Source organism: Protopterus annectens, chromosome 6.part0, assembly GCF_019279795.1.
Source record: "Protopterus annectens isolate FY-2018-M chromosome 6.part0, PAN1.0, whole genome shotgun sequence".
NCBI classification, from domain to species: Eukaryota; Metazoa; Chordata; order Ceratodontiformes; family Protopteridae; genus Protopterus; species Protopterus annectens.
This window is the reverse complement of record NC_056737.1, coordinates 619,884,726-619,908,823: the sequence shown is the minus strand read 5'-3', so window position 1 is coordinate 619,908,823 and position 24,098 is coordinate 619,884,726. Positions and strand designations below refer to the sequence as shown.

General features: G+C 42.8%; 1 protein-coding gene across 1 annotated transcript in view; it reads left to right on the top strand.

Moving 5' to 3' along the window:
- Positions 1 to 24,098, top strand: part of SOS2 (SOS Ras/Rho guanine nucleotide exchange factor 2) — a 2,018,564-nt gene that overhangs the window by 283,311 nt on the left and 1,711,155 nt on the right. Inside the window, exon 3 of the mRNA XM_044074288.1 lies at positions 9,113 to 9,244. Coding sequence (XP_043930223.1) covers positions 9,113 to 9,244 — 132 coding nt within the window. The remainder of the gene's footprint in view (positions 1 to 9,112; positions 9,245 to 24,098) is intronic.

The window sequence follows — 24,098 nt, the reverse complement described above, 5'->3', positions numbered from 1 at the left end:
TTGTATTCCTTGTTTGGGGCCTGAGCACGACGTAGTCGGGTGTCGCTTTTGTGCTAGATTTAATAAGCGCACCATTAAACATAGGTTAGATTGCGCTAGGCTGGTCTTCGGTAAGCGGTGTAATTATAATATGCCGTCGTATCCTCTGACGCCCGCTACCGCTAAGAAGCGCAAGGAAAAATCGTTAAAGTCCAAGCAGGATGAGTCGTCCGTTCCGGACGCCGGTTCTTTAGAAACTACGGTGGAATCTGTGGATCCAGCCGAGGTTTCAGCTGAGTCTCAGGGGGAGCCGTTAATTTTGCAAGATGTGGCCTCTCAGGAGTCGGGTCAGGCTGAGGGGGCCTCTCAGGTTGCTGTACTCCCTTCTTTGCATAAGGTGGTTAGGCCTTCCCCTTCTGTCTCTAAGGTACCTTCCAAGGTCAGGCCTGGTTTGTCTTCCTCTGGTGTCAGTCCTAGTTCTGCAGGTTCTGTACCTAAAAAACACATGCTTAAAATGGCAGAAGATTTGATTTCCTTAATCAGAGGTTCTATGCCCCCCCCAGATAAGAGGCATAGGGTGGAGCCAGAGGTGGAAGGTTTGGAACATTCTTCAGATTACTCAGAGTCTTCGGCTGAAGACATTCAGGATTTTCCCCCTTATTCTGATTCAGACGCAGAGGATTCTAGTCCTTCTGCTTCTCCTCCAGAGGATTTTACTTTTTCAGAAACCCTGCATTCTATGCGGGAGCATTTTAAATGGGAAGGTCAGGATTTCTCAGATTCCCGAAAGAGGCTTAGGGAATTTTTGTTTTTACCACAGCATTAGGCCCTTGGCTATACCTCCTGTTTTGGATGTTGTCCAGGATGTTTTCTCTGAAGCTTCCCTTAATCCAGACTCTCTGCCTCCTGCACCGGTTAAACCAGATAGGTATTACAGAGTGCCAGAGGCTCATAAATATCTGTATAAGAGCCCAAGGGCTGACCCAGAAACTATTAGCCAGGGTCCTAAGGGTGTCAGGGCTTCTGTTGTAAAAAATCCAGTTCCTATGGATAAAGATTCTAGAGCTTTGGATAGGTGGGGTAAAAAAGTGTATACCTCTTCCACTCTAGCTGTGAGGGCTTTGAGTTGCCAGTTTCATATGTTGAAGTACCAGAATTTTCTCCTTACTCAGTTAAAGTCTAAGGTAGATGCTTTGGCAGAGGGCATAGACTGTAAGGAATTACAGGATTTGGTTCATGCCTCTGATCAGGTGGGTAAGCATTCTTTGCAGTGTGGTTTTGATGCTTTACAGGCTTCTTCCAGGGTGGCTGCCACTGGATCAGTTATTCGTAGGCACGCATGGCTTAAGGATCAGAACTTGTCAGAGCATGTTAAAGCTCGAATTTTAGATGCTCCTCTTCAGTCTGAAGTTTTGTTTGGTTCTCCTGTGGAGTCAGTCTTGAAGAAAATGGAAGACAAAGCTAAGTCTATGCAGACTGTTAAGGATTTTTTGCAGGTACAGCCCCCTAAGTTTAGCAGAAATTGGCCTACTAAGGGATGGGCTTACCCTTCTTCAGATTTACAGTCTAGGGGCAGATCTAGACGTGGTAGGGGCAGAGCTCAGGGTTCTTTCAGGCCTAGAACGTGGAGTTCCCCTGCACAATCTACAGGTGAGGGCAGGGGCCAGTCCTTTCGTAAACAGACCCAATGACCTGCATCTTCAGCTGCCAGATCCTTCCTGTCTGGCAGCTCCTCTGGGAGGAAAGTTGGCACTTTTCAGACAAAATTGGCTTTTAGTCACCCAGGACAAATGGGTGTTGGACATTATAGACCGAGGCTACAAGTTTTATTTCCACACATTGCCTCCTTTCAAAGGCATGCCAGACGTTCCTCCTCAGCAAAGGGTGGAGGCTCACAAACAGATTTCTTTACTTCTTCAAATGGGGGCTATACAGCAGGTTCCTCTGTCAGAAGTGGGCCTAGGATTTTATTCTCGCCTGTTTCTTGTACCAAAGAAAGGGAACACTTGGAGGCCAATTTAGGATCTATCTATCCTCAACACATACCTGGACATTCCAAAATTCAAAATGTTGACTTTGCAACAACTTCTGCCTCTGTTGGGCAAAGATCACTGGATGGTAACTCTGGATCTCAAAGAGGCTTATCTTCATATTCCTATCAGGCCCAGTTGCAGGAGATTCCTGCGTTTTCGGGCTGGGACTTTACATTATCAGTTCTCTGCATTGCCCTTTGGCTTATCTACTGCGCCCAGGGTATTCACAAAGGTTCTGGCTCCGGTGATAGTCTTCTTAAGGTTAAGAGGAATACAAATTTATCCTTATTTGGACGATTGCCTGATTCTTGCTCAAGACAAAGACAAGCTACTTCACCATCTACAGTATGTTATGGCAGTGTTAAGGTGCCTAGGGTATTCTGTGAACGAAACAAAGTCCAGTCTAGTACCCTCTCAGGACATGTGCTTTCTGGGTGTGAGACTGAATACAGCCTCCCAGATGGCTTTTTTGACCCCGGACAAGCAAAGAAATCTTACACTTTACTTCCAACAATTGTCTCTACGGTCCAGGCTGACTGCAAGGACAGTCCTTCAAGCCTTGGGGTTCATGGCATCTTGTATTCTGGTGCTTCCCAATGCCAAACTGCATATGAGGAAGCTACAATGGTATCTCAAAAGTGTATGGACTCAACACTGCCACGATATGGACACTGTCATTCAGATAATACCTTGCATTCAAAAGGAATTTTTGTGGTGGGCTCAGGAATGTCACCTAAACAAGGGACTCTCTGTGACCCGACCAGAGGCGAGTCAGATCTTAACGACAGATGCCTCAGACAAGGCTTGGGGAGCACACCTCAATGGAAAATGGGTTCAAGACACGTGGCCTGCCAGACTTCAACATTTGCATATCAACTTGAAGGAGATGTTAGCAGTCCAATTTGCATTGATGGCTTTCAGGGATCTTCTTCACCCAGGACAAGTGTTGATTCAAACAGACAACACAACTGTCATGTGGTACATCAACAAGCAAGGGGGAACCCATTCGTACCCTCTTTGCAGGCAAGCTATGATTTTGTGGGAGACTGCTCTCAGTTTGCATCTCACACTTCAGGCAAGGTTTCTGCCAGGAGCACAGAACTCCTTAGCGGATGTTTTGAGCAGACAGATGGTGGATCCCCACGAGTGGAAGTTGGATCCTCATGTATTTCGACAGTTGACAGTGATTTGGGGGACTCCAGACATAGATCTGTTCGCTTCTCCACTAAATTTCCAGTTGCCAAAGTTTTACACAAAGATGTTTCATCCAAAAGCTTGGAAAGTGGATGCTCTATCATTCAGTTGGAACAATCTTCACGTCTATGCATTTCCTCCTCTGCCTCTCCTTCCCAAGGTGCTCTTGAAGGTCAGACAGGACAAGCCCTCCATGATTCTAATAGCTCCAGATTGGCCACGGCAGCACTGGTACCCTCTGCTGAGGAGTTTAGTACGGGAGCCTCCTTGGCCTCTGCCATCAATTCCACACCTTTTATCCCAGGCAGGCAATCATTTCCTCAATATCAGGATACAGTCCCTGCATCTGACAGCCTGGCATATTCTGTTCTAGAACCTGGAGGGTCACAGCTTCCTCAACAAGTTTTGAATGTCATTTTGGAGGCCAGAAGGCCTAGTACAAGGAAAGTTTATGCTGATAAATGGAGGAGATTTTTTATTTGGAGCAAAGCAAGAAGCTTTGATGTTTCAGGGCCTAATTTGAGTGTTTCACTTCAGTACCTTACAGAATTATTAGACAAGGGTTTGTCTTTCTCCTCTGTAAAAGTTCATGCTGCAGCCATTTCTGCTCACTATGACTGTGACCCACCATTATTCTCTCATCCTTTGTTTAAGCAATTTCTTAGAGGGGCAAAGAACTTAAGACCCCCGCGTAGAGCTCCTACTCCTTCCTGGGATCTCAATTTTGTGTTGGAAAAACTCACTTTACCTCCTTTTGAACCTGCAGCTACATCTGAGTTGAAGTTTTTGTCTTGGAAGACTGCTTTTTTGTTGGCCATTACGTCTGCTAGAAGGGTATCTGAATTACAGGCTCTAATGGCAGTTGAACCCTTCCTGATTTTTCATAAGGATAGGGTATCCCTGCGTACTAACCCTACTTTTATGCCTAAAGTGGTTTCAAATGTGGCCTTGAACCAATCTATTCATTTGCCTACATTTTATACTGATCCCCAAAATAAAGGGGAGAAAATTTTACACACTTTGGATATTCACAGGCAGTTGCGTTATTATTTGAGCAGAACTAAAGGGTTCAGACAGTCTCTACAGTTATTTGTTTCTTTTGCTTTGGGCTCTCAGGGGAAACCTGTTTCAAAACAAACTATTTCTAAGTGGATTGGCCATTGTATTGCTTTTTGTTATTCTCATCATGGTAAGGAGATTCCGGCTGGAATCAGACCTCATTCCACTAGGGCTACTGCCACTTCTACTGCTTTTTTAAGGGGTGTAGCTACTAAAGATATTTTGGAAGCAGCTACTTGGAGTTCAGTGCACACTTTTTCTAAACATTACCATCTCCTACTTTATTCCAAATCTAGGGCTGGGTTTGCCACTGCAGTTTTACAGGGCATGTTAGCAGCTCCCAATGCTTTATGATTTTGCCAACCTCCCTTTACCTTTGCTTTGCGATTCTACCCACAGGTTATGACTGCAGCAATGTGAGATGAAGAACATAGTACAGTTTTGTACCTACCATAAATGTAGATGTTCGAAGATCCACATTGCTGCAGTCCAATTTACCCTCCCTCCTTCCCCTCTGTAGTTTGGAGTGGTTGTGTGGTTTGGGTTGTAAATATTGTTTGTACATGGGTTTTGGAGGTTTTCTGTTTTTGGCTATGGCCTTTCTTTTTAGGGCCTTCTGACATCTGGGGCAAGAAAGACTGAGGATATGACGTTGGTCATGCGCTTTAATACCTCGGCGTACTGACGTCAGATCTGAGCGACCATGACCGACGCCAGCCTAACTCTTTGGTATTCGGGCCGACTGAGGACAGCGGACTACCCACAGGTTATGACTGCAGCAATGTGGATCTTCGAACATCTACATTTATGGTAGGTACAAAACTGTACTTTTCTTTTTCCAAATCTCAAAATGTTGTCCCAGTGTCTACTAAATCATTCCTGTTTACTATTTGTATTCCTTGTTCTTCCATCCATAAAAATGGGTGTCAGCATACAAATAATTCTCAGTGTAGAAGCTAGTGGTACTGTTTTCATCACCATCTTGCAGTCTAGTTGCTGTAGTTGTAAAACTCTGCTGCTGAGACACTGGAGATGTGCATCACTGAATGAAGCTGCTGAGACACTGGAGATGTGCATCACTGAATGAAGCAAAGAAAAACAGTCAGCAGCTCCAAACTACTACAGTATGATATAGTATGTCCAGCACTTAATTAAAATATTGTCCCTCTCTCCTTCCCCCCTGTTTTTGCATTGTTTCTTACCATCTGGCTGAGAGCTTCTTCTTCCCTTTCTAGATGCATATGTACTTGGCTTGGTCTGGGGCAGTTCAGTCTTGAAGATTAGGCACTTGTATGTTACTTATGTACCTTAACGGTGCAGGTGTAGGATATACGGGTTCGTGTCAGCAGACCGAAGATGCATATTTTCAAATGCATCTTGGTCTAACTGACAAAACCAAAACTGCAAAATATCGAAGTGGCATGTAAGCGAATTCTTTCCCTGGGAAAGAATTTGCTTGGCCGCTTCGGTACTTTGCCGTTTTCAGCACTGTAGTGCAGTCTCTGAGTTGGTATATTTAAGTAGGGGTGTGTGTGTGGGGCACAGCCTCCCACTTAATCTCATGTTTTAATGTGCTTTCTTTTTTTTTTTTGTTAGAACAGTAGTTTTTTCCCGTGGAAAAAAATTGCTGTTCTGACATTTCGGTTTTGTAAGCTTTCGCTTACATGTGGTTGATTAATCACCGTTCACTTACCTAAGCATTCAGTGATCTAATATAGACCCTGATATACATTTTGTATACAGCGCCGGGAAGGAGTTAAGGCTTTGGTATGCTAGCCAGACATTTGGCTGTCCTCAGCAGAATATCCTTTTAGTAAGGAATACTGCAGCAGTGAGAAGTAGGACATGTATTGTTATGATAATATCTTACACAACTGTACTTTGAGTGAAATTTCCGAAAATTCCTTCATGCATCTTCAAAGGTGTTTGCTTTTTTTCTCATTGCTGGCGTTTTGCATGGAGAAGAGCTGTTTGCAGGTGCAAGCAGTTAATCTTGAGTGTTCTGAGCATTCTTTACTGAGGGAAATGTGAAATTTAAAGGTACAATAGCAAGGAGTTCAGTGAAAAATAGTTTGAGACTATGGGAAGTGAGTAAGAGATAATAGCCATGCCCAGCAGCCTTAATGCTATAATCCATTTAATAACACAATGCATAATTTATTTTTATTTTAAGGTGGCCAGTGCAGCTTTTCTAAAGGCTTAAATTTTCTTTTCTGAAAGCTTACAAGCTGTTTTTTTTATATCTGGAAGGGGGATAGAGATAAAGAACAGAGAGCAATTGGTGTAATTGGGAATGTGACATCCCTCTTCTGGGTCAGTAATCAAGAAGCCTCAATCCTCACTACCGACACCGGTGGGGAACGTTCACTTAGAACAAAAATAGATGCACACAGTAATTTCTGATGCTGATCTCTGCATCAAGCACAGTTTCCCTTAAGAGCACACAGGGAGCACACACTAGTCATGGGGCTATACTTCCGCTCCAGGCCTCAAATAAGAGTCCACATTTCTCTCTGCAGAAATCAGTGCTCTGTGTCCCTATTCCAAGTTTCTGACACACACACACACACACACACACACACACACACACACACACACACACACACACACACACACACACACTCTTTGAGATTTGATTTTCACATACATACATACCTGGGTAAGGCTGGCACAGATTTTACCCACTATGTCACCTCTAGCTACCCAGACTTTAAGGTAGATTAACTGCCATCAGCCAGCTACTTTAAGGCTCTTACCAGGGTACCCACTTACTCTTAGTAAAATTAATACTTATACAAATGGTAGTGTTAATCAGTCTGCAATACTTTCAGGAACATGATGCCACAGTGCCAGGTACTCTCAAGGGTTAAAAATATCTTCTAAAAGACCAGCCACAATGTAAGATTTAGATATATTTAATAAAAAATAAATAAATATGGCAATATGGAATATCTATTCACAATAAACAGCAGAGTTTCAATTCACTTGAAATGTAAAAAAAATGACACAGACGAAAAGACTCGGACAGAGACAGAAAAACAATATTTGTAGATAATTTCACTATTTTCCTGACCGAGTGAAGAATTACTGTTAAGTTGTTTACTAAAGCAAGTCAAGATCAAGTGGGTGAGTGGTCTTGTCAGTTCCAGAACAGAGTGCTGAATGTTTGTCACATCTCTCACTGGTATCTAAATACAATTTCAGTGTTGGCTACAGAATGACATCACATCTGGTCACCTGATTCTGTGGTTCCCACACTACCCCCTCACTGGAAATTGAACCAGGATGTAGCACAGACGTGTCGCAATACACACCCAAAACTTTGCTAAAGCTTATTTCAGTATCTGGAGACTGTAAAACAATCCCATCCCTTTCATCCTTCCTGCAGAGACTAACCAGCCATTCTCTGTCACCTCTGGGTAGAATTAGTTCACAGTGAAAAAGTCACACAGACAAACCAATCAGCAAAAATTAATAGAAAAATCTAGCCAAGCTAGAGTGTCCACTGTGTGAGTCCTTAAACCTCTTGTATTAGAGGCACATAGGATATATAAGCAAATGACCCTAAGGATATCCGGTGTTTCAGCTATATGGCAGTTCTGAGTGCCCATGACTTTTTTTCTTTTTAAGTCTGTTATGGACAAATTCAGACCAATAAAGCCAAACCCCACTAGCTGTGGACATGCAAGTTTGAGCCTTCTTATGGCTTCATCAGCACAGCATAAGTGAACTGTTTGGCTAACCTTCAGAAACACAGGGTTGTCATACCCAGCTGATGTTCAAAACCATTAGGGTGTCTGCAAAATATCCCAACTAACAAAAGGACATAGGAATGACTTGAAGTTGTTGCCTTTATTCCAAATAGACTGGGTAAGAAAATCTCCAGAATAATCCTCTCCAGACAGCTGTCAGACTGTACCACAGTTTTATATTCGTCACAATTTTTTTTTTTTTTTCACATGTTATTTAGCTACATATACAGCATTCTTCAAGAATTCTTCCATTGACTGTATGTGTTCTGTGGGAAGTTGGTCAACACTACGTACCTTTAGCAAGCACTACAAATTTGATTTGATCTCTAGATTCTGGGCTTCTTTTGGAGCTTCCATCCTTAAAGGGATGTTGTTGTACCACCCAGGGGTTCCAGTAGCTGTGGATTCTAAGCCAACAGTATGATAGGTTGGATAGAATGTAAAGGCTGTGGAACTTGTGTACTTACCGTAGTGTTTTCATTCCCAAGCGTCAGATACAACCTTCCCACATCCCCAGCTTTCTGCTATTGACAATTCTTAAGGAGCATACATTGTCCTAGTTGTTTAGGCACAAAACCAAGCCTGATGGATTCTGGCCTAGAGTGGACAGGTACATGTAGGGAAGAAAGGTCTGAGAAGCTCAAGGATGAAGCAGAAGCAATGCCTGTATGGATCTGCCAAATGTCTGGAAGACCCAGCAGTCATAATGGATGGCTGGGAATGAAAGGATCCAGTGTTATGGTGAGTACACAACTTAACATTTATGTTCTTGTAAACCTGCTGCATAACCTATAAGAAAAAGTGTATCTGGGTACTTTCTTTGACGCTGAAAACAGTTGTGCATTTTTGTTGTGTTCAGCAGAATTCATTTTGAGAATATGTAAAGCTCACAGCAATAAATGAGGATGTTTCATTTAAGTAAAAGTATGTAAACACTGGACAAATATTTCTAGAGCAAAATGCTTAAATCATACGGAATAGATTTTGTCACTCGGGGCTTCCAGTGCTACTCAAGACTATGCTGAGCATACTGTTTGCATATAGATTAAGGCTGATGCAAGAAATTAACAGTAGATTCCCACTGTACCTAATTAGGACCGAGTCCAGAAGACTTTTCCACATCCAATTGAAAAATGGGCCATTGGTGATGCACAGTCTGCAATAGAAAAACGCAAACGAAAAAACCCTCTTCTTCTCCCAGTGGAAAAAATACATCCTTTACTGAAGGTATGTCAAAATTTAAGGACCTACAGTTGCTACACTGTCAGATTGTTCCCATTTTCTTTCTTCTTTAACAAAATATAGCAGAATCACTTCTGCCGCATTTTGTGTGTGTGTGACGCTTTTATATTTTAACACTTAATAATTTTGGTATGTTCGTATAGTGCATAGCATCATAATTTTGTTGGTTCAAAAAGTTCATTACATTTTGAAAGGAGACCATTTTGAAGGAGTACTTTGGGAGAAGGAGATACCCATGCTTTTGAATATCTTGGTTTCACGTAGAGGGCCTTTAAGCAAGCTCTGTCCTTCAGCAAATGGTAACTCTAGGAATGTAAACCAGACAGGCCAAACTTGTCAAATTTATATCTTCTGGAATAATTTTATATTTGTTAGCTGTCTTGTAAGATCTAAGTTGTACAAGCGTTTTGTCACTTCTTAAAAAGTATTTTCTCTTTTCCCCATGGTTTTGCAAATAGTTGTATAATTAAGGGAGTGTGGGTTTAAATGCGCTAACATGGGAAGTACAGGAAACCAGTGTCTCATGCAAAAATGCTTTTCAAACTTTTTACCCACAGTTTCAGTGGGTACATTATTCAAGTTTGACTCATCCAGCTTTCTATTTAGGAGTCCGTTGCCATAAATTGTTCTGGATGAACAGTTAAGTTGCATTAATCATTGAAGACATATTTTATATTCCTACAGTACTATTCCAATAGTACTACCTCGTTTACATGAATTAAAATGTGAAATATTTAGATTATGTCGCAAACTATATTTGCTTTATTATTTTGAAACTGGGAAAAATGAATGGAGTAGTTGTGCTGAACAAAAGGTAGATTCAGATACTAGTCTTGAAGACACCTTTTTTTCATGTAATTCTGAATGTGATGATTTTAATGCATATAGTTTGTTTAGTACTGACAATGTTATTTATAAAAGCGATTTTGTCCCTCCTTATAGTCATGATGGCATTAAACATTTTTCTCAAATGCTTAATTATGCTATGGAATGTAAGTTTAATGAATTTATGAGGAAGAATAATAATATTGACTATAATCTTACATCTCAAGTGGCGTGAAGTGCAATTGTTAGCAAAAAAATAAAAATATAGTTATTAAACCCTCAGATAAAGGGGTTAAAATTGTTATAATGGATGTTCAACAGTATTTTACTGTGTGTATGACACACTTGGGTAATAAGGAAACTTGTAGGATTTGCAATTTAATTGAATATGGACAAGCAAGAATTGATTTTGAAGCTCTTGTATGTAAAGGGCATCATTTAGGATATTTTACTAAAGGTGATTATAGAGAAGAAATTTAACTGCAGTAATAGTAAAATGGTGTCAGTGTTTTACTGCCTCCCAAAAATTCCCAAAGATATAATAAACCTTCCGGTAGACTGATTGATTCTGCTCAAAAATATTTTCTGACAAATATTGGCGTGTTGTTACGTAAATTGTTACTACCTTATGTAGTGAAACTGCCATCATACATGAGACAGCATGTCATTTTGAATAAATTGTCTGATTTTGAATGATCTGATGATACATATTAACAGTAGATGTATGTAGTTTATATACAAACATTAAACATAAACTTGGACTAGAAGCAGTTAAATATTTTATAGGAGATAATTTGAAGGGTAACTATATATTGAAACTGTTGGCTTTCTGTTTAAAAAAACTATTTTTTATTTAATAATGTGATTTTTCACCAACTCCAGGGAACGGCCATGAGGGCATCTTTTGCCCCCATCTATGCCAATCTAGTGATGGGCCTGTATGAACGGGAACATTTGTATCATGATGAATTTTTTAATAAATTTGTAATTAAATACTACAGATTTATAGATGACCACTTTTTCATCTGTAAAGGGGGGGGGGTCTAACAGAAGTCAATATGTGGAATGGTTACATAAAAATAGATTTGTTTTTTGCTTCAGTGGTCTGCAGGTGGGTAGAGTAATTACTTTTTTGGATGTTACACTTCATATTAGTAATAATAAGTTATTCACGTCAGTATGTAGGAAGTTTGAGGATGGGGGTAGATATTTGTTTGTCACTAGTTGCCATCCACCTCACACTCTGAGGATATTATGTAATAACGAGCATGATTTTTCTATGGACATTAATAGAATGTATTCCATGTTTGTATCTAGGGGGTATGATAAAGAAGTTATACAAACTGGTGTTAAAGTTATTGAAGGTATTAATGAGACTCCTATAAGACATGAGGTATTTTTAACAACTATCAAATACATAATGATAGTAGGAATAATAAAAATAAACGGAAAATATATTTTGTTTCCACTTATGGAATATTCAGTTCTATGCAACTCTGCACGTAAAAATCTACTGCCAATCATTAACGGACCGGAGTTCCGCTGTGGCGACCCCTAACCGGGAAATGCCGAAAGACACAACAACAACACTTACAGATTTACTGAAATATTATTGGCAATATCTGTTTAAATTTGATGATGTAGTCAATATTTTGCGTCCATCAACAAGTATATTTTACAAGAAAGGTAGAAATTTAAGGGACATCTTGGTGCGTAATTATTTTACATTTCCTGCCCTGAATTCCATCTTAAATATTGATTTACCTTTAGGTACTTATCCTTGTGTTCATTGCAATGTATGTACTTATATTACTAGACCATTTACCTTCATTAATGGACATGCATTTTATCCATCTGAGGTATTTAATTGTGAGACAGTGTGTGTAATTTATGCTCTTCAGTGTTCCTGCAGTCTTATATATGTCGGGGAAACTAAAAGGAAATTTAAATGTAGACTGCAGGAACACATCAGAAATATCAAAAATAAAAAGGTTGAGAGCCATGTGGTGAAACATTGTTTAGAATGTCATAATTTAAACCCACATGAATTTAAAAGCTACTATTTTTGAAAAAAATAAATACTGGTGGGTTTTTATTCAGATTTATATAAAAAAAAAATTAATGCATAAAGAAAGTGTTTATATGTTAATGTTTAATACTATGTCCTCTTTAGGACTAAATATTGAATGTAATTGGAGGCTGTTGATTTGAATTAATTGAATTTTAATTGAATAATTAATGTATAACTTTGTATTTAAGCAAGTGGGCTGTGTCTGATGGTTTTATGTACTCCTTGAAGGCTTTGTTGAAGAGCTGGAGATTTAGTAAACATTTTTCGCGGTTCCTGGCTGTTGGTTTTTGATATTTTACATCTTATCCGTGTGGTTGTTTGTATATTTTATCTTCCTATCTGAAGCCAGTGAAGTAGTATAGATTCTTGGAGTAGGTAGTGTTAGGGGTAAGGCATGAGATGAGGATGATTTGTCTCACTAGTAGTTTGTAATAGGTTGAAAACTGCCGTCTAAAGTCAGTATCTGTTTCTGTAGTATTAAGCTACCCATCTCTGTCAAGCAAAGTTCATTAGCACTCTTCAAGAAAAATCTTGAGTGGATGGGAAATGAGAAATACACCCTGGGGATTACTTCTGTGGCTCTGCTCGACAGGGGCACAGGAAATTAACTTTCTTGGGCGGCGTAAGCCAGGGAACCTTGTTGGCTAGGCTTACTTAGGCCCTTGGGCTGATAGCCTAGTACCTACCCATGAACCTATCAGATGTATTTAACTGCCACTGTCTTCAGTGATGTGGTGAGGTATGTAGGCACAATCCTGTCTTGGCTAAGCTAAATTCCTGAGCAGTAAGTGAGATGCAACTTGAGGATAGCATAGGCTGTTGTATAGTATATGCAGCAGTAATGCCACCTCTGCTGTTTGCTGCAGTCTTCTTAGCCATGCAGTAATAAATATCTGTAATTTGTTGTTATTTATTATAATGGCATGCTCTTTAGTCTTCTGAGAAAGTTTTCAAACTAAGACTTGTTTTCCGAGCAGGGGTTTAGTATGACCTTGCTTATATATTTTATTTTCTGGTTTAGAAGTCCGACATTAGAAGTGTACTATTCATTGCATGTGGGGGGATATGTAGAGGAGGTATTACACAAGTGGTTCCTGTTGCAGTTATGAGGCCTGCATTGTTTGCAAGTGAACATGATATAACGTATGTTGGGTCCAAGGTTGTGGTTCCTGTGTGTGTGTGTGTGTGTGTGTGTGTGTGTGTGTGTGTGTGTGTGTGTGTGTGTGCACGCGCGCGCATGTGTGTAATTTCTCGGTGATGGTAATAAGATCAGTCTGTGGAAGTAGTTCTTGAGTGAAGTTTATTTTCAGGGACAAAGGAAAAGTGCTTTCTTGCAACCAAATTGAAGAACTTAAGGATAACAAAAACAAAATCCCGTAATTAGTTAATGCACAACAGTTGTTACAGAGTTGTTAACAGCATTCCTTCATACTTTTTCAAAGCAAGCTGTGTTTGCAGTCACCAGCCCTTTAGTACTCTATGGTAAGGACAGTTTCTATCACTTTTTCTGGTAAAGACAACAGCTCCTTATCCATTTCATACTTAAGGGACACCTTCTAGCTTGCCTTCTTGCTGCCTTGAGACTCCTTTGTGGAATCCTGTTTAGACCCAGAGTTCAGGAATTGACTTCCTCAAGGAGTAGTGGCTGTGATACGTTTTTCAAGGCAGATGTTCCCTCTTAGCTCCTACAGAGATGACCTATTTGCCAGCTTCAGACTCTGATATACACTATCTTCAGTAACCACTGTGCTTTCATAGCTTAGCAGTCATTTTGCAGCAATGTAGACACGTGTAAGAAGAGATCACCTTGTTAACTCTTAGGACAGAGGCTACAGACATTATGACTTCTCATCAAGCCATACATTTGCAGTCTGCTCAGCACATTCTCTGCTTATCCAGTAATGTGCTACAGTGTTCACCTGCTCCAGATCTTCATTGCCATAAAACAGTTTGGATGAAACCTAAATGGCCGTAGGCTACATTAGCAGCTTAGCTTTGATTTATGTACAAGTTCTTATGAGTTCTGTCCCTTTTCTGCTTCTCCTCTCCCTTTAAAATTTAAAGTGTTTTTGAATAGGGTTTACTTTGAAAGGTCAAATGTCAGTAATTCAGTTTTGCAATATAATGAAGCTCACCTCATCAAACTGTACAGAAGTAAAGAAAGTCATCAAAACTATTAAAAATAAAAGGGACAAGAACTGCTGCACTCCCCACATCCACCTACTTTAATATATCAACTTTGTGATTTGCACATATGGTGGGGAAAAAGGTGAAGTACCCTAATCCACAGTGTGAGATCTTTCACAGAACATCTGCATTGTCTCAAAGCAACTGATTTGTAAGTGAATCTAAATGAAAGATTTACTTAACACTGCAAAAATCACAATATAGTTGATTGTAACAAAAATAATCAATAACGCTGTTAATGTGTAGAAGAGTAACTGAAGCTTGCCAAGAGATTCACTTTAAAATGCAACAAAATGTACAAGATCAAATACAACAAGATGTACAAGATCAAATACATACATAGACTGATGTTAGGCATTGATTTAACTCACCAGATAAGTTGGTAGTGTGCACCTCAGCATTCTAAATGGAGCTCTTAGAATACCTTTTGGCCATATATATTTTTTTTCTTGTCAAGACCGTTCTTAGTCTTTGGGGCCTACCCTGCCTTAGCAGAATTCTGTTTAAACTTTGAAAAGCCTTTCTAAAGTTTTTTTTTTCTTCTTTCACAAGGATCTCTCCTGTTTAAGTGTGGTTGTTGAGCAGTGACCCTTTCTACTCGTGTACCGAGGCTTTCACACTTGGTCCCTTGGGGAGAACACTCCTTTCCAGAACCAGAGGAAATGATTGTGTCATTTGTTTGGGAGAGGAACACTGTGCATCTTTGTGTTCAGTTTGCCAGCAGTTTTCTCCATTTCTCCATCGACACATCATTGTAGGCAGGTCTAGCTGCGATTTAATTATATATAAATTTTGTCTGCTGCATGTATTTCTGTTGAGCCTGGTCTGTCCCCTTCTTTGTCAAGTACATCCAAAGTTAGGGATTCAGTGCCATCAATATATATATTTTTTCTTTGTAGCATTGGAGACTTGTAATTCCTCAGCTTTATTAACTGCTTTTGGCATACTTGCCAAAATGAGAAATACTTTGTCTAAGCAGCCTGGGATTGCTTCTTCCCAGTAGTGGTCAGTCTCTGTTTATCGTGGTTCTTCCTTTGAAGAAATTACCTGCTAAATGTTAAGAAAGCACTTCTTCACCAGTTTTGATCAAATTACCAAGTGTGACTTCCTTACTGGAGTAAGCACCAGCCAGGGAAGCATCCATTATCCTATATTCAGAACCATCTACACTGAAGCCTTTGACACTGTTTCATGGCCTTACCCTTGTACTGTTCAGTTTTGATTGTTTCAGATTTGCTTTGGCTTTTTTAGGGCTAAGGTAGGGTATTCTGGTACTTCTTCCCTCCCTTTTCTTTTGGTTATGGGGAGTCCTCAGTACTGAAATCCCCTGCACCTAGGACACATGTGAGTTCTTCATTGGTCCCAAAGTTCATTATCCTGGTTCTAAGGATTTTGGTGTTGATCTGTTTGAAGTCAGAGGCATCACATGCTTTGATGGTTGAGCCTTCTTAGTCGTGGTTTTGGTTCTTGATATTCTAAGCTTTGATTTCACATTTGGTGTTGATGATCTCAATGCAGAGTTTCTTGGATGTGCTTGCTTGACCTTTCTTTGATGCTGATGTTGGAGTCCTTGGTCTCATTTTTAGAGACACTAGCTCAGGCTTTCTGAAGGCCAGCATTAACTTTCTTGTTGGCTTTGATGCCCAGTTAGCATCCGTCATTGCTGTGGTACCCACTGTAGAAAAGCTGTTTTCGTATAGACTATTGTAAATCAGGTAGCATGGAAAAAGTGCAACTTTACTAAGAGTAAAATTTTCAGGGACACTGATTTTCCATTTTTCTGAGAAAATACTGTTAAAATCATAGGTTTAGACTGTCTTAGGTTTTGGAAAAATGTAGTAGTTTTATGGATTTAACATTTTGTCTAGAACACTCATTCACCACAGCCCATGTTTCTAAGTGTGTGTGTGTGTGTGTGTGTGCCTTCTCTGCCTGTATTTCTTGCATTATGGAGGAGAACCAAGAAAAAACCTGCTAGAGTTAAAAAAAAAAAAAAAAAAAAATGCACAAAGTGAGGGCACAAGATTCTTTTTAGTGACTCGCACTCATTGTGTGTCTATTGTTTTGGGCCCTTTTACTTGCAAGAGGATTGTGTGATCTGCCATTCTTTCAACCATTGAGCTTTGGTTGAAAGAAAAAGTAAGCTCTTCTTGATGGGCATGTTACCTTCTGCCTTTGAGGAGGCTATTTTTGGCAGTAAAGTAAAACCTGACTCTTCCACAAAAATTAAATCCGCTCATTGGAACCGTGCTTCATCACATCCCTCAAAATCCACTGATAGAGGAAAGAAGAGAATTTCCTTGGCACTGATGGATCCTTTAGAGCGGAGAGCAAAAATGTCAAAATCACCCAAGCCTGTGGAGTCTGTGACTCGGTCAGAGCATTTAGCTGCGGTCACTACTGCATTGGATCCGGCTTCTTTGGCTCCAGTTCTGTCTAGTAAGGATAGATCAGATCCGTTGATATCGGATCTAACAAGCCCATTCAAGCCTATTTTGACACTACCAAGGACTCTTTACTTCCTGACTTTTGATCCAGTTCCATCGAGGGTACCCTCTCCCTTCTTATCCAGGCCAAGGTTCCCATCCGCATCCTCTACCCATTCACCACTCATCCAAGAGCCTTACTGAAGAAGATGTGGAACAGATGGTGCAGAAGATTTGTGGGTGCAGAGCATCACTAAGTCCCCCTTGGCCTCAACCCTTGTGGTGCCGTCTAAACCATCCACTCCCCCTCTTCCTCCTCCTCTGACTTCAGAGTGGTCGGAGCCGATACACCTGATACCTTTCAGCTCTGATTGAAAGATGTCCTCTTCTTCCGATCAAGTTTGCTTGGAGCTCTTTGGCTGTTTTTGAGCTGGAGAGTTCCTGTAGCCACAGTGAGCCTAGAGAACCACGAGTCAGCTTGACTCCCAGGTCTTTGGAGCAATTGATGCACTTCGGGGCTTCGGCAAAGGTGAGCTTGGCTCCAGCTTCAACCTCTGGTGAACTGTCTTCTGGACTGGAGGAGACCACATCCCAAAAGCATGGCTTGTCAGAGCTGGAGCCTTCGTCCATTCAGGAGTGGTCAGCCTTTGGTGCTTTGGAGAGGGCTATAGCTGCCACTGCATCTAGAAAATCACCTGCCCCCTCAGATCCGCAATCCCCATCAAGATACCCTGTATTCTTCTTCTGACCAGGATGTTCCACAGGGACAGCGGGACTTCAGGCACCAGGATACCCATCTGGGTGCCCCTGCTTCTTCTGATACCTCCCCAGACTACCCCCACTGAGGAGGTCCATAGGAAGAGACTTTGAAAGAGGATGTATTTTGACTCCACTGAGGAGTCAGCAATGGAAGACACTAACCTCGATAAGGGAGAAGGATCCCCACAGCCACCCCCTGAGGATGTTTCCTTTGGAGAGATTCTGGAGATTCTGAAACAGAGGGGTGGCTGGCAGTCCAGTAATCCTTCACTTGAGGAGTTGGTGTACCTGGCAGCCTTTGGTTCCTGCCCATGTACCTCCTGAATGACTCTGTCCACCGATGAGCTCATAGGTTTGGTCTCTAGGCAGGTGTGGGAGACCCCATATTTCATCAAACCTATTTCCTGGAGACCAAATAAAATAACCACCGCTCCATCTGACAAGGCCTTCTGGATGAAAGGGGTTGCAATAGATGCCATGGTCATAGTGGCAGTGACCAAGAAGGAACTTTCCAAGGAGAGTTCAGCTATCCATCCTCCTAGTAAGGATTCTAGGACGATGGATAGATGTGGGAAGCAAGTGTTCTCTTCAGCAACCTTTGCCTTGTGTTCGCTGAATTATCTTTTGCATTAAACCAGGTTACAAAGGGATCTGGTCAAGGAGTGCTCAGATACCCTTAAAGGAGCAGGAGATGAGGGAGCAAAAGTGAAGGTAGCTTCCTAGTTAGCCACCCTACATTCTGTAGCTAAGTCTTTCATCTGGCTCATTGCGCATGCAGCCAAAGGAACAAGTAGAGCAGCTGGTTCCGGCATCTCTGTGAGGAGCCATGCTTAGATGCGCCTTTGAGATTTTGTGGAGCCTTTTAAATCTTCGTTCGGCAGCACACCATTTGACAACACTTCTCTTTTTGGTCCCAGAGTCAAAGATATGCTATCCAGGTGTGAGAAGGAAGGTAAAACTCTTTCTGCCGTGGGCATACGTTTCTCAGCTCCTCCGAGACCTTATCCTAAGAGTCAGAGAGGCTGCAGGAAAAATGTGGTTCAAGAAGTCTCAAGGGTCCTACCAGGACACATGTGGAGAGTTTTCCCCCAGAGGCAGAGGGGGAGACAGTAACAGAAGATGCAGCCCTCATGGCAGAGGACTTCTTCAAAACCAGTGGTCCCGGGAGTCTTTGTTCTGGAAGGCCTTTCAGTGCTGCTGAAAGGAGGGCTGATTGTCCACCTCTGGAGGCAATCGGGGGTCAACTATCTCTGCACTGGAGAGCCTGGCAGAAGATAACTTCCGATATGTGGGTGCAGAGGATAATATCCAGTGTTTACCAATTCCCTTTTCTCAACAACCCCCTCCAAACAAGAGAATCCCAGACATTCCACCCAGTCAAAGAAATCAGGCAGTCATTGAAATCCAAAGACTGCTATAAAAAAAGTCATTCAAGAGGTCTCCTGAGATCAGACAGGATTCGGAAAGTACTCAAGATTCTTTTTGGTTCCAAAGAAAACGGGGGACTGGAGACCAATCTTGGATCTGAGCAGATTGAACAAGTCAGTTCTTTGCAAGTTCCAAATGGTTACAGTACAGTCCATGCTTCCTTTCCTGGAACAGAATGACTGGATGTGCTCTGTACATCTTCACGACGCATACTACCATATAAAAATCGGCATGCTCCACATTTACGCTTCCAGCTAGGAGACGGTCATTACCAGTTTATAGCACTGTCCTTTTTCTCAGTACCACCCCCAGAGTGTTCACCTAATGCACAGCAGTGGCTTCGGCTCACCTTAGATGACAAGGATTCCGGGTATTTCCTTATTTAGACTAGTAGCCCTTATCCACCCCAACCAGGCATCTATTTATCTATGGACGAGAGACTGTTCTTCAAGTCTATACCGAGCTAGGCATAACCATAAATTGCCAAAAATCTCATCTGGAACCTTCTTAAACACTAGAGTTCATAGAAGCACTACTAGACACCACTCAAATGATTGCAAAACTTCCTCCTTCCAGAGTATTAACAATCGGATGGCAAACTTATAGATTAATCAGGAATAAAAAGGAATCTGCCCACCATGTTCCACAGGCGTTCGGATCTATGGCCGCGACAATTGTGTTTGTTCCGTTAGCCAGGTTTCACATGCGAATACTTCAGTGGCTTCTGGCTGCTCATGGGTCAATAATCCACCAACCAATGTCTCACCAAATTCTTATAACAGACACATGCAAAAATAATCTTTCTTGGTGGATTCATTCAGAACAGGTGACACAATATTGACCTTCTATTCCCCCTTAACCACAGGCTACGGTGACCACAGATGCTTCCCAGATATGGGAGGGGGGCATTATCTGGGGAAGACTGTCCAAGGAACTTGGTCCACAGACGAGGCCAAGCTCCAGATAAACATCCTGGAGATAAGGGCAATGCGTCTAGCATTGGAGGCATTTCAGTCTTCTCTTCCTCTGATAATGGTACCGATCCAGTCAGACAACATGTCAGTGGTCTGGTACATAAGCAAGGAGGAACTAGAGCATACCCTCTGTGTCGAGAAGTGCTTAGAGTGTGCCAATGGGCGATGTCATCCAACCGCTTTCTTATACCAATGCACATTCCGGGAAGGTCCAACGTCATATCGGACAAATTGAGCAGTGCCATTCTAATGCCTCACGAGTGGTCTCTCAACCAGAACGTAGAGGAGAACATTTTCTACACATGGGGCCAGCCTTGCTGAGATCTCTTTGCCTCTCCCATAAACAACAAATGCAGCAGCTACTTTGCCCTAATTCCCCCACTGGGGCAGTCTCTGAGGGATGCTCTAATACACGACTGGCCTCCTGGTCTATTGTATGCCCCCCCCACATTCCCTTGATTCCCAAATTCCTTCAGAAAGCCAGCAGGTTGAACAGAGCAGTAATCCTCATTGCCCTGTTTTGACCTTGACAAATCTGGTTTCCTTTCCTCAGAATTTATATATATATATGTGTGTGTGTGTGTGTGTGTGCGCACGTGCACATATACATACATACATACATACATACATGTGTGTGTGTGTGTGTGTGTGTGTATATATATATATATATATATATATATATATATATATATATATATATATATATATATATATATATACGTGTTAGTAATAATGAAATCACATAGATTAAAAATTATATTAAAAATCACAGGTAAAATTCCCAGATTTTGTCTTATGAAAATGGAATTTCGTTTATTGAGAACCATAAATTGCTTTCAGCTGAGAGGCAGCAAAACAGTTGGGGGGAGCTAAACGTGTTTTTCAGATATGCTGATATTTGAAGTACCTGGATGTCTGTATTTGTTTGGACACTAGTTTCCTGAAGTCAGTCTCCATCACCACCTCAAGCAGTAATAGAATTTATACAGTCTGACAGTTGTAGGAGTTAAGGTTGTAAACTTTAGATCTGAAGTAGTTAACTTCATTTGATCATCAACCTGTAGGTTCCGGATCCAATACGGATCTGAGCCGGCAGCTTACCAAGCTAAAGATCCAAGCTCCAAGCTCCTCCCCCTTACCCATACTACACTGCAACCTCCTTCCAATCCTCAGATCTCTGTCACTGCTTTGCCAGCATGGGATTCTTGAGCTCCAGGCAGGTTCGTTAGGTTTTTATCTAACTTTCAATCTGTGTGTGTCTTTGAGTGCTAAAACTCTTAATACCCTGTCCTTATTCTCCCACGGGTTTTGCGTTTAGAAATAATAATAGTGTAATAGTATAAGAAAGTTTCTAAGCTTTCTGTCTGTGTAGGCCTCCCCTTTCTGCCCTTAGTGTGTGTTGTGTGTGCTTGATTACTTAGCTTGTCTAAGTTAGTTATGTTGGAAAGTCAGAAACCGACCTTTTCTAAGTACACAGAGTGTGGCCATAAGCTGTTGCCAGCTGATGGGCACACTCTGTGCGTTGTTTGTTTGGGGTTCCCCATCTGACATCCAGCTGCAAGATTTGTGCAGCCTTTAACCCCTGGGCCCTGCATGATCGCAGGACCAAGCTAATTCTAGTGGTTTTTTTTACCCGCAGAGTGAGCCACTTCTTCTGCAGCATCATCTTCAGTCACAGCTGTGACTGTTCAGCCTTCTGGCCCTTCTCCCTTGTTCGGGACTTTCACTCCCGCCTCTAAACAGGGAGAGAGAGAGGCCAGGAAAGAAAAACACAGAGATAAAGAGAATAGAGACAGGGAGAGGGGTCGCAAGAGGCAAGCAGACTCTGATCCGTCGGCCCCTCCCACTAAGGTGATCTCAACACCAGAAAAGATTGCTAGGCCATCTTCCCCTCGGCTCCGCGATTCTCCCCTGAGCCGGAGGAGGAGGCTCGGCCCACCTCGAGGTCATCCTCGCATTGGCCCTCCTGGCCGGTGTCGGTGGCGTCCTCAAGATCCATTAGGAGCCTCTCTGAAGCAGATATGGACCAGATGATGAGAAGGTTCCTGCAAACTCAATTGTAGATGGGAGTGTTGCTGGCTCCCCCCCCAGCCGGAGCAGGGAGTTCGACTCCGACGTTTGCCCTAATAGCTCCTTCTCTGATCCACTCTCAGGTTTTGGAGTCTATGGATCCGAGGAGCCCCGGAGTCAGGGGGTCAGCGCTGCTGGTCCCTCTTACCTCTACACCAGCCATGCCCTCGGACCTGTCTGATCCATTGTCGGATCAGAGCTCTTGGAGCAGAGACCTGGGAGTCTGATCCAAGGTAACGAGTGTATCGGCCCCATTGTGGTCAGGGCATACAGTTTTCTTGGGTGCAGAGGCTCCAGGCTCTGCTCCAATCCCCTCGTCGTATCCAAGGGGTACGGCTACCCACACCACCAGCTTCAGGGAAGCCAATTCCCCTTCGGCTTTCGACATTGTGGAGAGGGTTCTCTCTGGAGGATCGAGGCCCTTCACTCTTTCCTCAGAGTCCGCTCCTGCGCCCTCACAGCTGAGTTTGCCTTCCATCATCCAGTCCTCCCAGGGACAGCCTGTGCCCGATACGCCCCAGACAGTTCCTCTTGAGGAATACGAGACTGTTTGCGAGCCCTTCCTGGAGAGTCCCCTCAAGGAGGCACCTTGCAAATGCCAGTGCAAAAGGAGGCACATGGACTCCCCTGAGTCCCTCACTGAAGATACCGACTTGGAGGAAGGGGAAGGTTCCCCCAGATCAGACATAATGGAAATTTTTCGCCAGAGGGGGGATGGTCCGCCCAAAAACCTTACTCGGACGAGTCGGTATTTCTGGAGGTGTTCGACGCAGGCCAATCTACCTCTTGGGTGCCCCCCCCCCCAGTTGGCCATCTGGTGAACATTATTGCCACCAGGGCCTGGAAGGAACCGGACACTGTACAGCCCATACCCAAATGGCCCGACAAAGTATTGAGCCCTCCTGCGGACAAGCACTCATGGAGTAAGGGTTCCCCAGTTGATGCCATGGTGGTAGCAGCGGCCACCAAAAAGGAACTCATTCAGGAAGGTTCCTCGGTCCATTCTCCGGACAAGGGGTCCAGGGCGATGGATAGTCTTGGAAAGCAGACTTTTGCTTCAGCTACCTTTACTACAAGGGAGCTGAACTACATGGCCCACGTTATTAGGCTGCAGCGTGACCTCGTGAAGGAGTACACTGAATCTCCCCCAGAGTCCATTTTGGCCAAGGATAAATGGACATTGTCGGCTCATATGGCTATTTTCAAGTCTGTTTGAAATACGTCCATGCGTTTACTCTCACACCACCAAGGGAGCCTCTAGGGCAGCTGAGTTCGGTATTAAAGGGGAGGCATTCCTGGCTCCAGCTTTGCGATTTTCTGGAACCTTTCAAGACGTCCTTCACTAATGCCCCTTTTGACGGTTCAACCCTGTTTGGGAAGACCGATATGCGCTTTTCCAGAGTGCGAAGGACGGGAAAATGCTATCATCCATCTGGTTCCACTTCTCTAACCCTGAAACATCCATCTCCAGGAACCAGCAAGGGCCAAAGAAGCTGTGGTTCCAGAAATCTTAGCAGTCCCGGAACGCTCCAGACTCCTCCTCCCCCAGAGGCAGAGGGGACAAGGTGGACGCTGGCCCAGAGGCAGAGGTGGATGGAACAAATTCAGGTCATGGGAACCGTTTTCCGACCGACCCACGCAGCAGCCCTGAGGGGTTGCCCGACTGCTCCTCTCTGGAGGCAGTCGGGGGGGGCGTTTTTTGAGGCACCTAGCCCAGTGGGAGTCCATCACGTCAGATCGCTGGGTGCTTCGAATAATATCCAGAGGCTATTCTGTTCCTTTCATAAACAGTCCCCTATACACAAGAAGCCTCCCGGACATCCCACCCACTCAAAGGGAGGCGGCAGCTTTGGAAATAAGGAAGCTGCTAGAAAAAAAGAGCAATCCAGGAAGTGCCCCCAGACCAGTCCGGATCAGGCATCTGTTCCAGGTTCTTTTTGGTGCCAAAAAAGATGGGGTACTTAAGGCAGATTCTCGACCTATCCCCAGTGAACCTGTCCATTGCCAAGGAAAAGTTCCGGATGGTCACTCTGCAATCCATCCTGCCCTTCTTGCAGGAGGAAGACTGGATGTGTTTGATAGACCTCAAGGATGCGTGC